This window comes from Centruroides vittatus, unplaced genomic scaffold (genome assembly GCF_030686945.1).
Source record: "Centruroides vittatus isolate TY-2023 unplaced genomic scaffold, ASM3068694v2 contig_2976, whole genome shotgun sequence".
In the NCBI taxonomy this organism is placed as follows: Eukaryota; Metazoa; Arthropoda; class Arachnida; order Scorpiones; family Buthidae; genus Centruroides; species Centruroides vittatus.
The window spans coordinates 20,850-35,549 of NW_027121897.1; the positions used below are offsets into that span (position 1 = coordinate 20,850).

Here is a 14,700-nt window from a genome sequence, read left to right on the forward strand (position 1 = left end):
TTAAAAACCAGTTTATTTTTGGTTAAATTTACATTTATTTTTTAAGATGTTGTGAAGTAATTACTTCCAATACGTGAAGAAGCGACTTTTTCTTTGTAATAATTAACATAAACGAATTATTTCGTACGTTAACATTCAAGTTTAATATTTTGTATTTCGTAGATTTCGCAAATCAAAGTTCGAAGAAGAGATAGTTTCTCTATAAAAATTGTGGCAAAGAATTCTGTTGGAAGTCACACACTTTGAATATCGTAGAAGGATTCACACAGGAGAAAAGCCGTTCTGTTTTCAGTTATGCGGTAAAACGTTCAATCACACATCAAACCTATAAAACTATAATTTTATATATATATATTTTATAGGTTTCTGTTTGGATATCAATTGTTTTTGTTTAATAATTGTATTATTACATCAAGACATAAGACGATGACGTACAGTACATTACATATTGAATATGAATATACAGAAAATGTTGTTTTTAAATAAATATTGTTACGCAGCATTCCTTCATTGGTTTTGACAGTTGAATCGAGTCCACTTTGTTCTTTAACCTGTTTATTTTACAATACTTTTGTAGTTTATTAATAAAGAAATCAATTTTTCTATCCGACAATATAACAAATTAGAAAATTATAATGAAAAGAAAACCACATTTACTCAAATGGGTATCGATACAACAACCACATCAGTACGAAACTTCCGTGCCCAGAACACACTACCGGCCACACGATACACTATGTAAATTCTAAAAGCTTTAATTGATTGTAAAATTTTCAACTTTATGACTTCAACGTCATGCTGTTACTTGTAAGCACGTAATGGTCTTCGTAGTCACATGCTAATTTCTTAGATACGTGTATGTGAGATTACAATCAATACATGTATAAAGCCAGTTTTAATGTCGGATATACAGAATACACAAATAATGTAATGAAAAAATTAAGTGTTTCTGCGGGAGAGAAAGCGAGAGTCGGTGACGTCAAAGTCATGTGGCATCTGCAGCCAATTACCGCGATGATTCATTTCTACTTTTAATCGCATGTTGCCTCCGTTCTTCGACGAGTCCAGTACGGAAACGAACCTAAAGAATGGCAGTTCGAGAGGTGCAGAATCAGTAAGTGGTGTATTGTTTTCTGTTTATAGCGTTTCTTCATGCATGAGACCGAAATCATTCTGTGTTTTGCTATTGACTATCGTATCAGTCTAAAAAATTAAAGTGAGAAAGCGATGATGTACTGCTTCCGTAGTATTACGAAGAGCTTAAAAAAGGAAGCTTGATAAGTTGATTTTTTGTCTGTTATTTGTGATTATTTCATCTCATATGTTCGCGTCAAATGAACGTACTCTTACTGTATTTTTATAGAAATTTTGGTTAATTTTACCGTAGGTATCGAAGATGTCGGTTCTTCCGGTAATCTTGTACCAGGTTACCGAGTGACGCTTGCGACGCGACGCGATATGCAAATTAATACGATTAAATCGACGAAGGAGGCGTTATAGGTGGGTTTGCGGCGAAAGTGTTGGTTCGATGTAACTTGTTTCGATAATTTCGTTTTCGATTAATATAATTCGAATTTATTTTTTGAAAAGTTAAAATACTTTTTATTTCGTTTGATATTCTTTGTAATAATTTCTTACAAATGAGTAATTTCGACATTAACTCAGAAGAATTTTGTTCAGGATGGATTTACCTTCATTTTTATCGTCTTCTAGAATGTAAGGACTCTGAATTGAGTTTTAAACCCAGGATTTATAGTGTTCAACTTCGCAGTCAAACTAGGATTTCAGCATGTTGTCGTCGTATGCTCGAAATTTTCGACACCTTGCAAAGTCGTTTATCGAAATGATAGAAAATTCTGTGCAATGAGAGGTCAAAATTTCTGGAACAACAGTTCAGCATTTGTTGGTACTTTGAAGGTAAATTCGGTAAAATTCTTTGGAGTAGCATATTTTCATTTATATGGTACTATCAGTCATTGGATTGCGCCACAACTATCTCAGCTAACGCCGCCGGAATTTGAACAAGGTTGCTGTCGACTGGTCGAACCATGTTCGATTTGTGATGCTAGTCGCTTTACATAATATCATATCGTTTATAATTGGAGGTCCGAATGAAACGGTCGAAATAGACGAGACTGTAATCTGTAAGCGCAAATACGAAAAATAGCGTAAACTCAAAAGCACGAAATGAGTACTAGGCGGAATATGCCGCGAAGATAAAAGTTTAATATGTCAAGTGTAGGATAGATCGGAAACGACGTTTAATTGGATCATTTCTAAACTTGTAAATTCCGGCAGCACAGTTTTGACCGATGAATGGAATGGATACAACCATATAGACGACTTGGAGAAAATAGAAATTGCTGATAAGACATTTAATCACTCGGACAATTTTGTGAACCCAAAAACTGGTTCATACCCAAAATATCGAAAGATTATGGGGATACTTGAAAAACAAGAAGAATCTACCGGAACACTTCACGGAAGACATATCAGATTCGTACATGTACTATTTTATGTATAAAAGATACCACAATTGGTCGTCGAAGAAACCCGGAGAATGTTTTTACATTATCGTGTGCAACGTTTAATTAAGCTATATCCTGAAAATGGAAGAATACCATTATGTGAAGAACCCGAGACTGTGCCTGCTGCTCCTGTTACAAAAAGTAAGAAGAAAGAACATGCGGCGAAACGTAAATAGGAATAAAAACAAGAAAAGAACATCAAATAGTATTAGGGAGTCGACTTCGGTAATAACCAAACGTCGGAAAAAAGTGTAGAAGTTTAAAATGAATGTAAGTAAGTTTCTAGTTTCACGTAATAATTTTATTTTTTTAATAATACTGCCCTAATTTAAAAAATCTCGCACTGTTTTTTTTATTTCTTATTTTTGTTTCCTTCTTGTTTTTTAATTGACAAATTCGCGGACATTGTTATTTTGTTACATACGCATTCACAAATCGTTTTCAAAATGGCGTAAAACGGTTATCGTCGACGGTCGCCATCTTCTATACCTAGGGTAACATTAACTTAAATGGGTTTATATTTCTAGCATATTTAAGTATTTAACAAAAGTTCTGATTGTCTTACTGCAGACAATGACTAAGCAAAATTTCACAATAAGTTTATTCCCTTGTGTAAATAACCATTCGATCACAATGTTCGAACTCATGAAATAAACTCTTTCACTTTTAAACTCAAAAGGTTTAAGCAACTTAAAATTAACCTTTTCTTAGTGAAATTATTTTCGGTCTTTAAAGTTTGAGTTAAGAGGCTTTGTTTACTTTTCAATATACAAATGGTCAATACTCATTTTTATTCCACAATTATTTAATTCGGGTAGTTCAGTGTTCCTCGACCTGTAAATCGCGTATTCTTCAGTTCCATCAACTAAGTGAGACGGTGAGTTCTAAGTATTAAAAGTGGTATTTATTTAAGGCAGTTGAATGTATGAATTAATTAATTACATTTTGTTCAAAGATTTGATTAAGATTAATAAGATTCCATTATTTTTAATAATATATTTTAATAATAATTAAGATTTTTAAACGTTTTTTTTTAATTTTGTTTTAAAGAGGCATATTTATTAATAGATTTTTTTAAACACAATGGAAATAGTGTTTTATTTGAAACAATTGATCCACTACGTCTTAAAGCAGCACTTTTTAAACGTTATTTGTTCAATTATCAGGTACTTTCTCATTACCAAATAACATTATAGAAGAATTCACTTATTCGACTGGCCTATTACTTATCAGTCTATAAACAAGGAGAAATCATGTTCAGAATAAGGGTTGATGAAAACCTAAAGATTTTATCATCTGTTACTAAAAATAACATGTAATTGTTCATCCTTTGTAAAATTAGGGTTTTGTAAGTTATTTCTAGGTCGTGAAAATGTCTCCAGTTTTTTTCCTTAATGAACTTGTTTAATCACTTTTTTCAATGGATGTTGATTGATAAATATTGTTAGCATAATGACTTAACATTCAAGCTTGAGGTTTGTATAACAAAATAATGAAAAATTTCAGGAAATCGCAGTTTGGGACTAACATTATCAGTTATAACAGTGCAGTATACAATGAAATACACACGTGGATTCCAAATATGATAAGATACAGAAAAATCTATTATTCTTCGTGAAGAATTCCAAAATAATTCTTCGAGAATCTGGGATTATTTACATATTTTATAACGAAAATTGTACAGACAAGTTTGTTTTTTTTTTAATTTCTTTTTAATTCTAGTCGGGGAGTGGTAGAAGACGTAACGAAGTTATATGTAATTAACAAGAAGATACTTGTCAAACAACATACACATACACAAATATCTGTACATTAATAAAAAGTCACTTTGATATTAGTGTTAATATTTAATTAATAATAAAATATGATCTCCTCTGATCTATCATACAAAATATTTAAAATATTAGTCATACATTTATTGTTCCTACACCATCGTCGGAAATACTACAACTAACGTACAACAAGGGATGTTTGTTCAAAAGTAATAATAAATACCTTCTTTCTTGTTCAGGTTTACTTCGAGTGAGATACAAATAAAAAACGAAAAAGAAGAAGAAATTATTATATCAGAAGTTCAGTTAAAAAAAGTCCTGAACAGGCATTTGGAACTTCTTATTACACATTTCGAAAATTCGAAAGTACTATTTATGCCATTCACAATGGAGACCCTCAAACACTTCGTTACGTAAGTTTTTCACAATACTTACCTTTCAATTAATTTCAATACATTATCATAAATTATAATTTATATATTTTAAACAGCTACGTACAGACGGACGATCCCGGATTGACCTGTATTACACGCGCTTTCGATCTGTATCATCTGAGTATAAGATACGAGTTGGAGAATTTACGACTGAAATGCAGATCATTTATCATTCAGCAAATAAATGTGAATACCGTCTGTTCGATCCACGATTTCGCACGTATGATCGGTGATCTGGACATAACTTATTATTGCTGGCGAGCTTTCGACGTATTCGGACAAAGACTATTTACAACAGTCGACTTTATGTCTTGTAAAATTGCAACAATTGATAGACTGGTGTCGCGAGGAATATACGAATCCGTCAGTGAATTGCGTTTACTCCAAGCCGTGTACCAGTGGAGCGAGGAAGAAGTTAAAAGAAATTTGGGTGCAGACAAATTCTATTCGATGAATGAAGAATCGAGTAGGAATGCAATAAGAAATGTTACGGAGCCATTTATTGGAAAAATCAGATTTCTTGCCATGAACGAACACGAATTGCAATTTTGTGTTTATACGCTGAACTTGTTAACCGGACAAGAAAAGAGTCATATTTGGCATGCTTTTAAGACTGGCGATTATTCCTTTTATCCGAGTTACTTCAGTCGAGAAACAAATATCAGAAGCAGTATATATTATTGTAACTTGTTCTCGTATATAAATTTTGGAGCTCTTTCTACAGTCACAAAAGGAGAGATGAAAGGTTACAAGTTTTTTAGCACCGAAGTAGTTGTGAGGGAAGATTGTTACGTGAAGGCCCTTCGATTTCCGGTGAAGCTATGCAAACCTATTCCAATGTTCGTATACGCGTACATTAACTCTTTGGAAAACGGGCATTTTTTGTTTGACACCGTTTGCCATCCAGAGGGGATAGCCGATCTGGAAACGAAGTTGTATCTAGAAAAACATTGGTCAATTCGTTTACTTGCTGTCTTTATTCTCGCTGAAAATGTCCAGCCCTATGTCGCGTTTGTACCTTATCTGAGTTTCTTTGTAAGCGGAGAAGGAACAGATGCCAGGAAATTCGAAGACAAACTTCTAACTGTTGACAGATACCTTATGGATAATATTTACTTTGCGGTTGATTTATATTTTTGATGTCGAAAGTTTTTTTTTAAATAAAGTGAAATCTTAACGAGAATATAATATAAAGTTAAATTCGAATCACTGCCTCACTGTACAATTTCCGCGAAATGTCTGTGTACGTGAACTGGATAACGAGTTTCAAATTGTCTTCTGTAAACCCAATAAAGTTGAATTTAAATATGAAAAGTGCTTATCAACGTAATTTTTCTTTCTGAAAAAGTAATTGTCATTAGTTGAGTTGGTATAATTCCAAATTTAGTATTTACAAATGTACGATTATCGAGAAAGTTTATAATTAAATGATAATTACGTTCTTTTTTCTTGTTAATGAGGACCATAAATATGAAAGGTTGACTAAAATTTTTGTCTAAATATAAGAGTTATTCGATATCCACATCACAATTTCGGTATTTACATTATTATATCATCGCAATTATAACATTTTAATTGATAAATTTGTGAACACTCAATTTTGTTTATTTGACTTAATTACATTATTAAAATAATATCCTGCTTTCTATGTCGTTAAATTTTCTTCTGTTTTGTGTAATACTAACGGAATACGTTAATTGCCCAGTGTACAGATATACCTCGACTTACGTCCCTCTACAGTTACGTCGTTCCCGATTTTACGTCGTTTGTCAAAAAAGTATATGGGAAAATAAAAATCAAGTTTAAGTTATTTTATTCGACTTTAAATTCGTCCGCCACAAACATTGAAGTCGTAATATCACTAGAAAAGCGTTAAAAGCACATAAAATCATATTAAAATATGTATATTTACAGTAAATGTTAATATAATCATCATAAATCCTAGAGAACGAAACGTGAAAACATCTGTTCCTGTGTTGTCGTCTTATTTAGCGGTCTTTAAGTGGTCATTATTGGTTTTTCCTCCATTATTGGCGTTTAGTTACGACGTAAGTCGAAACTACGACTTACGTCGTACCTACACAAGTAAATTCGACTTACGTCGCCTCTCCTGGAACCAATTACCGACGTAAGTCTGAGGTATACTTGTATTTTTCTCATTATAATTGAAAAATTTTTTTAGAATGCAAATTTTTATAACATGCTACAGTCAAATTTTCTCGAGTTCGGCTCTTTCTCTCCAAAATAAAGTATGACATAACACATGAAATATAATCAGTCAAAAATTGAAAACTCCGTAGAACAATAGAAAATGTAGTAGTAAAGTAGTGTAGTGTGTTTAATTACTAAACATACTGCTCTAATTTGTTACTTTCTTGTCATTATTTCTTAAAAGCTAATGGAAATATTGGTATATTATAGATATGTTAATTATATACAACCTCGCATTTTATTAAGATATATAATTTCCATAATATTACCTGAATACAAAATCGATATGTACTGTACAGGTACTATACAACGGTATTTTTATATTAACATCAGGACTCAATCCGATTACTTCAATCTATTACAAGTAACATGTTTAATGAAAGATTATTCTATTTCTTAATTTCGTGAAAATGGTGGGTCATACAAATACATCAAGCAATTTTTAAATATTACTTAAATAATTATCCCACGATATTCAATCGCAGATTATTGTTTCTCCTCATCAAGAAAAACTCAACAGCTCTGATGAATGCATATATGATGATAAGGTGTTTGGTATTCAGATACTGTATATGAATGATCGTCCAGTCGACAGTAAAAGAAAAGAAGTTGGGCAGAATTATCCAAAAATTCGTAGAAATTTAGCAGTGTAATGAGAATATTAGTGAAGAAATAAAACAGATTTTTTATCTCGATTACAGGACGTATCTGTACATGTGTTGCTTCTTTTTGTACGGCTATTCTGTCATTGTTGTTTACTCTTGGATTTATTTTGCGTAGTTGAGCGCTTTCTATAAATACGACAACAGTAAGTACGTATAATGTTATACGTATTGTATGAGAATTAACTGGAAAACTTAAATTTTTATAACGAACAGATATAATATTTAAAAACGATATTTTAAAAAATTTTACATGAGTAATTTGTCTTCTAAAAACAATTGTTCTCGACTACTATTTATTGTTATAAATTTAGATTTATTTTTATAATATATTCAATTATAAAAATTAGATAGAATTTCATAATTATCACAATAACTCTTTCTTACACGAAAAACCTTGACGATCCAGTGTTTTTATATACAACCGCTAACGTTTTCAACCCCTTCGATGAAGACCCCGAAGGGGTTGAAAACGTTAGCGGTTGTATATAAAAACACTGGATCGTCAAGGTTTTTCGTGTAAGAAAGAATTAAGTTTCATCCAGTCTACAGGAAGAAGTATAGTTATCACAATAACAATATATAGTTCTGAAATATAAATGGTGTAATTGTATATTGAAGATATGTTGTAAATGTGTGATCGTGTGTTTGTTTATCTCTTTACTTTGATAAAAACGGCCGAAACAAACGTGATAATTTAAAAAATCTGAAACTGATAATACGGTAAACGCGTGTCTTTATACTTCTCTTAGTCGTCACTTTACTTTCAAATTTGTAACGGACAAAATGGTGAGGAACGCCTTACTTCCTTCGTTTAGCGTGAAAATTGAAGATTAGGGCATTATAAAAAGACTAAATATAAACATTTTAAATTACGGAATAAAGAATAATGTTTCGTTGGATTAAAGGAAAATGCCGACAACGATAACATTAAATTTAAAGGATGCCATGAACGTTTCACGTGGCATGTTTCAGAGTAAATATTCATTTATTATTGGAATTACGTTGATATGTTTTTATTATTTTTATTTTATTTTATTTGATAATGTAGTGCATATATAATAGAATTTATTAAATATTTTCACGAATAAACGTTGAACAATATTTGACAACAGGAAGCGAAGAAACTGTTAAAAACTGTTCTTTTGTATCTTTTTTTGTAGAGTAAGCACTGAGTTGTTTGTTTAAAAACCAGTTTATTTTTGGTTAAATTTACATTTATTTTTTAAAATGTTGTGAAGTAATTACTTCCAATACGTGAAGAAGCGACTTTTTCTTTGTAGTAATTAACATAAACGAATTATTTCGTACGTTAACATTCAAGTTTAATATTTTGTATTTCGTAGATTTCGCAAATCAAAGTTCGAAGAAGAGATAGTTTCTCTATAAAAATTGTGGCAAAGAATTCTGTTGGAAGTCACACACTTTGAATATCGTAGAAGGATTCACACAGGAGAAAAGCCGTTCTGTTTTCAGTTATGCGGTAAAACGTTCAATCACACATCAAACCTATAAAACTATAATTTTATATATATATATTTTATAGGTTTCTGTTTGGATATCAATTGTTTTTGTTTAATAATTGTATTATTACATCAAGACATAAGACGATGACGTACAGTACATTACATATTGAATATGAATATACAGAAAATGTTGTTTTTAAATAAATATTGTTACGCAGCATTCCTTCATTAATTTTGACAGTTAAATCGAGTCCACTTTGTTCTTTAACCTATTTATTTTACAATACTTTTGTAGTTTATTAATAAAGAAATCAATTTTTCTATCCGACAATATAACAAATTAAAAAATTATAATGAAAAGAAAACCACATTTACTCAAATGGGTATCGATACAACAACCACATCAGTACGAAACTTCCGTGCCCAGAACACACTACCGGCCACACGATACACTATGTAAATTCTAAAAGCTTTAATTGATTGTAAAATTTTCAACTTTATGACTTCAACGTCATGCTGTTACTTGTAAGCACGTAATGGTCTTCGTAGTCACATGCTAATTTCTTAGATACGTGTATGTGAGATCACAATCAATACATGTATAAAGCCAGTTTTAATGTCGGATATACAGAATACACAAATAATGTAATGAAAAAATTAAGTGTTTGTGCGGGAGAGAAAGCGAGAGTCGGTGACGTCAAAGTCATGTGGCATCTGCAGCCAATTACCGCGATGATTCATTTCTACTTTTAATCGCATGTTGCCTCCGTTCTTCGACGAGTCCAGTACGGAAACGAAGCTAAAGAATGGCAGTTCGAGAGGTGCAGAATCAGTAAGTGGTGTATTGTTTTCTGTTTATAGCGTTTCTACATGTATGGGCACCAAATCATTCTGTGTTTTGCTATTGACTATCGTATCAGTCTAAAAAATTAAAGAGAGAAAGCGATGATGTACTGCTTCCGTAGTATTACGAAGAGCTTAAAAAAGGAAGCTTGATAAGTTGATTTTCTGTCTGTTATTTGTGATTATTTCATCTCATATGTTCGCGTCAAATGAACGTACTCTTACTGTATTTTTATAGAAATTTTGGTTAATTTTACCGTAGGTATCGAAGATGTCGGTTCTTCCGGTAATCTCTGTACCAGGTTACCGAGTGACGCTTGCGACGCGACGCGATATGCAAATTAATACGATTAAATCGACGAAGGAGGCGTTATAGGTGGGTTTGCGGCGAAAGTGTTGGTTCGATGTAACTTGTTTCGATAATTTCGTTTTCGATTAATATAATTCGAATTTATTTTTTGAAAAGTTAAAATACTTTTTATTTCGTTTGATATTCTTTGTAATAATTTCTTACAAATGAGTAATTTCGACATTAACTCAGAAGAATTTTGTTCAGGATGGATTTACCTTCATTTTTATCGTCTTCTAGAATGTAAGGACTCTGAATTGAGTTTTAAACCCAGGATTTATAGTGTTCAACTTCGCAGTCAAACTAGGATTTCAGCATGTTGTCGTCGTATGCTCGAAATTTTCGACACCTTGCAAAGTCGTTTATCGAAATGATAGAAAATTCTGTGCAATGAGAGGTCAAAATTTCTGGAACAACAGTTCAGCATTTGTTGGTACTTTGAAGGTAAATTCGGTAAAATTCTTTGGAGTAGCATATTTTCATTTATATGGTACTATCAGTCATTGGATTGCGCCACAACTATCTCAGCTAACGCCGCCGGAATTTGAACAAGGTTGCTGTCGACTGGTCGAACCATGTTCGATTTGTGATGCTAGTCGCTTTACATAATATCATATCGTTTATAATTGGAGGTCCGAATGAAACGGTCGAAATAGACGAGACTGTAATCTGTAAGCGCAAATACGAAAAATAGCGTAAACTCAAAAGCACGAAATGAGTACTAGGCGGAATATGCCGCGAAGATAAAAGTTTAATATGTCAAGTGTAGGATAGATCGGAAACGACGTTTAATTGGATCATTTCTAAACTTGTAAATTCCGGCAGCACAGTTTTGACCGATGAATGGAATGGATACAACCATATAGACGACTTGGAGAAAATAGAAATTGCTGATAAGACATTTAATCACTCGGACAATTTTGTGAACCCAAAAACTGGTTCATACCCAAAATATCGAAAGATTATGGGGATACTTGAAAAACAAGAAGAATCTACCGGAACACTTCACGGAAGACATATCAGATTCGTACATGTACTATTTTATGTATAAAAGATACCACAATTGGTCGTCGAAGAAACCCGGAGAATGTTTTTACATTATCGTGTGCAACGTTTAATTAAGCTATATCCTGAAAATGGAAGAATACCATTATGTGAAGAACCCGAGACTGTGCCTGCTGCTCCTGTTACAAAAAGTAAGAAGAAAGAACATGCGGCGAAACGTAAATAGAAATAAAAACAAGAAAAAAACATCAAATAGTATTAGGGAGTCGACTTCGGTAATAACCAAACGTCGGAAAAAAGTGTAGAAGTTTAAAATGAATGTAAGTAAGTTTCTAGTTTCACGTAATAATTTTATTTTTTTAATAATACTGCCCTAATTTAAAAAATCTCGCACTGTTTTTTTTATTTCTTATTTTTGTTTCCTTCTTGTTTTTTAATTGACAAATTCGCGGACATTGTTATTTTGTTACATACGCATTCACAAATCGTTTTCAAAATGGCGTAAAACGGTTATCGTCGACGGTCGCCATCTTCTATACCTAGGGTAACATTAACTTAAATGGGTTTATATTTCTAGCATATTTAAGTATTTAACAAAAGTTCTGATTGTCTTACTGCAGACAATGACTAAGCAAAATTTCACAATAAGTTTATTCCCTTGTGTAAATAACCACTCGATCACAATGTTCGAACTCATGAAATAAACTCTTTCACTTTTAAACTCAAAAGGTTTAAGCAACTTAAAATTAACCTTTTCTTAGTGAAATTATTTTCGGTCTTTAAAGTTTGAGTTAAGAGGCTTTGTTTACTTTTCAATATACAAATGGTCAATACTCATTTTTATTCCACAATTATTTAATTCGGGTAGTTCAGTGTTCCTCGACCTGTAAATCGCGTATTCTTCAGTTCCATCAACTAAGTGAGACGGTGAGTTCTAAGTATTAAAAGTGGTATTTATTTAAGGCAGTTGAATGTATGAATTAATTAATTACATTTTGTTCAAAGATTTGATTAAGATTAATAAGATTCCATTATTTTTAATAATATATTTTAATAATAATTAAGATTTTTAAACGTTTTTTTTTAATTTTGTTTTAAAGAGGCATATTTATTAATAGATTTTTTTAAACACAATGGAAATAGTGTTTTATTTGAAACAATTGATCCACTACGTCTTAAAGCAGCACTTTTTAAACGTTATTTGTTCAATTATCAGGTACTTTCTCATTACCAAATAACATTATAGAAGAATTCACTTATTCGACTGGCCTATTACTTATCAGTCTATAAACAAGGAGAAATCATGTTCAGAATAAGGGTTGATGAAAACCTAAAGATTTTATCATCTGTTACTAAAAATAACATGTAATTGTTCATCCTTTGTAAAATTAGGGTTTTGTAAGTTATTTCTAGGTCGTGAAAATGTCTCCAGTTTTCTTCCTTAATGAACTTGTTTAATCACTTTTTACAATGGATGTTGATTGATAAATATTGTTAGCATAATGACTTAACATTCAAGCTTGAGGTTTGTATAACAAAATAATGAAAAATTTCAGGAAATCGCAGTTTGGGACTAACATTATCAGTTATATCAGTGCAGTATACAATGAAATACACACGTGGATTCCAAATATGATAGGATACAGAAAAATCTATTATTCTTCGTGAAGAATTCCAAAATAATTCCTCGAGAATCCTGGATTATTTACATATTTTATAACGAAAATTGTACAGACAAGTTTGTTTTTTTTTAAATTTCTTTTTAATTCTAGTCGGGGAGTGGTAGAAGACGTAACGAAGTTATATGTAATTAACAAGAAGATACTTGTCAAACAACATACACATACACAAATATCTGTACATTAATAAAAAGTCACTTTGATATTAGTGTTAATATTTAATTAATAATAAAATATGATCTCCTCTGATCTATCATACAAAATATTTAAAATATTAGTCATACATTTATTGTTCCTACACCATTGTCGGAAATACAACTACTAACGTACAACAGAGATGTTTGTTCAAAAGTAATAATAAATACCTTTTTTGTTGTTTAGGTTTTCTTCGAGTGAGATACGAATCCAAAACGAAAAACACGAAGAAATTATAATACCAGAAGTTCACTTAAGAAGGGTCCCGAACAGGCATTTGGAACGTCTCATTACACATTTTGGAAATTCGAAAGTACTGTTTATGCCATATACAATAGAGACCCTCAGACATTTCGTTACGTAAGTTTTTCACAATACTTACCTTTCAATTAATTTCAATATATCATTATAAATTATAATTTATATATTTTAAACAGCTACGTACAGACGGACGATCCCGGATTGACCTGTATTACACGCGCTTTCGATCTGTATCATCTGAGTTTAAGATACGAGTTAGAGAACTTACGACTTGAAATGCAGATCATTTATCATTCAGCAAATAGATCTACATACCGTCTGTTCAATCCACGATTTCGCACGTATAATCGGTGATCTGGACATAACTTATTATTGCTGGCGAGCTTTCGACGAACACGGAGAAAGACTATTTACAACAGTCGACTTTATGTCTTGCAAAATTGCAACAATTGATAGATTGGTTTCTCGAGTGATATACGAATCCGTCAGTGAATTGCGTTTACTCCAAGCCGTGTATCATTGGAGCGAGGAAGAAGTTAAAAGAAAATTGGGTGCAGACAAATTTCATTCGATGAATGAAGAATCGAGAAGGAATGTAATAAGAAATGTTATGGCGCCATTTATTGGAAAAATCAGATTTCTTGCTATGAATGAACACGAATTGCAATTTTGTGTTTATACGCTGAACTTGTTAAGCGGATTAGAAAAGGGTCATATTTGGCATGCTTTTAAGACTGGTGATTATTCCTTTTATCCGCAGTACTTTAGTCGAGAAACCAAAACCAGAAGTGGAATAAATTATTGTAATTTGTTTTCGTACAAAAACATTGAAGATCCTTCTATAGTCAGAAAAGGAGAGATGAAAGTTCACACATTTTTTAGCACCGAAGTAGTTGTGAGGGAAGGTTGTTATGTCACGGCTCTGCGATTTCCGGTGACGCTAAACGAATGTATTCCAGTGTTCGTATACGCGTATATTAACTCTTTGGACAACGGGCATTTTTCATTTAACACCGTTTGCAATCCAGGGGGAGTAGCGAAGATGCAAATGAAGTTGTATCTAGAAAAAGATTGGTCAATTCGTTTATTTGCTTTCTTTATGCCCGCTGAAAATGCCCAACCCGATGTCGAGTTTTCACCTCAACTGAGTTTCTTTGTGAGCGGGGAAGGAACAGATGCCAGGAAATTCGAAGACAAATTTCTAATCGGTGACAGAAACCTTATGGATAATATTTACTTTTGGGTTGATTTATATTTTTGAATTGAAAAGTTTTTCACTGGAAAAAAGTGAAATC

The 14,700-nt window shown here is 32.0% G+C and overlaps 1 protein-coding gene and 1 long non-coding RNA gene across 2 annotated transcripts; both read left to right on the forward strand.

Annotated features, from left to right (window-relative positions):
* Window positions 1–1,070: 1,070 nt before the first annotated feature.
* LOC136972574 (uncharacterized) lies at window positions 1,071–5,874 on the forward strand. Its single transcript, XM_067267150.1, has 3 exons — window positions 1,071–1,114; window positions 4,540–4,713; window positions 4,791–5,874. The coding sequence occupies exons 1-3, from the start codon at window positions 1,089–1,091 to the stop codon at window positions 5,872–5,874; spliced, it is 1,284 nt and encodes a 427-aa protein (XP_067123251.1). The 5' UTR covers window positions 1,071–1,088.
* A 7,461-nt stretch (window positions 5,875–13,335) lies between these two features.
* LOC136972576 (uncharacterized) lies at window positions 13,336–13,672 on the forward strand. The gene is made up of 2 exons (XR_010880359.1): window positions 13,336–13,504; window positions 13,582–13,672. It is a non-coding gene; the product is annotated as an uncharacterized lncRNA (long non-coding RNA).
* Window positions 13,673–14,700: the final 1,028 nt, after the last annotated feature.

Coding starts and splice junctions, on each gene's coding strand:
- LOC136972574 (XM_067267150.1), top strand. CDS start 1,089: ATGGCAGTTCGAGAGGTGCAGAATCA. Junction 1,115..4,539: donor GTTCGAGAGGTGCAGAATCA/GTAAGTGGTGTA, acceptor TTTCTTGTTCAG/GTTTACTTCGAGTGAGATAC. Junction 4,714..4,790: donor ACCCTCAAACACTTCGTTAC/GTAAGTTTTTCA, acceptor TATTTTAAACAG/CTACGTACAGACGGACGATC.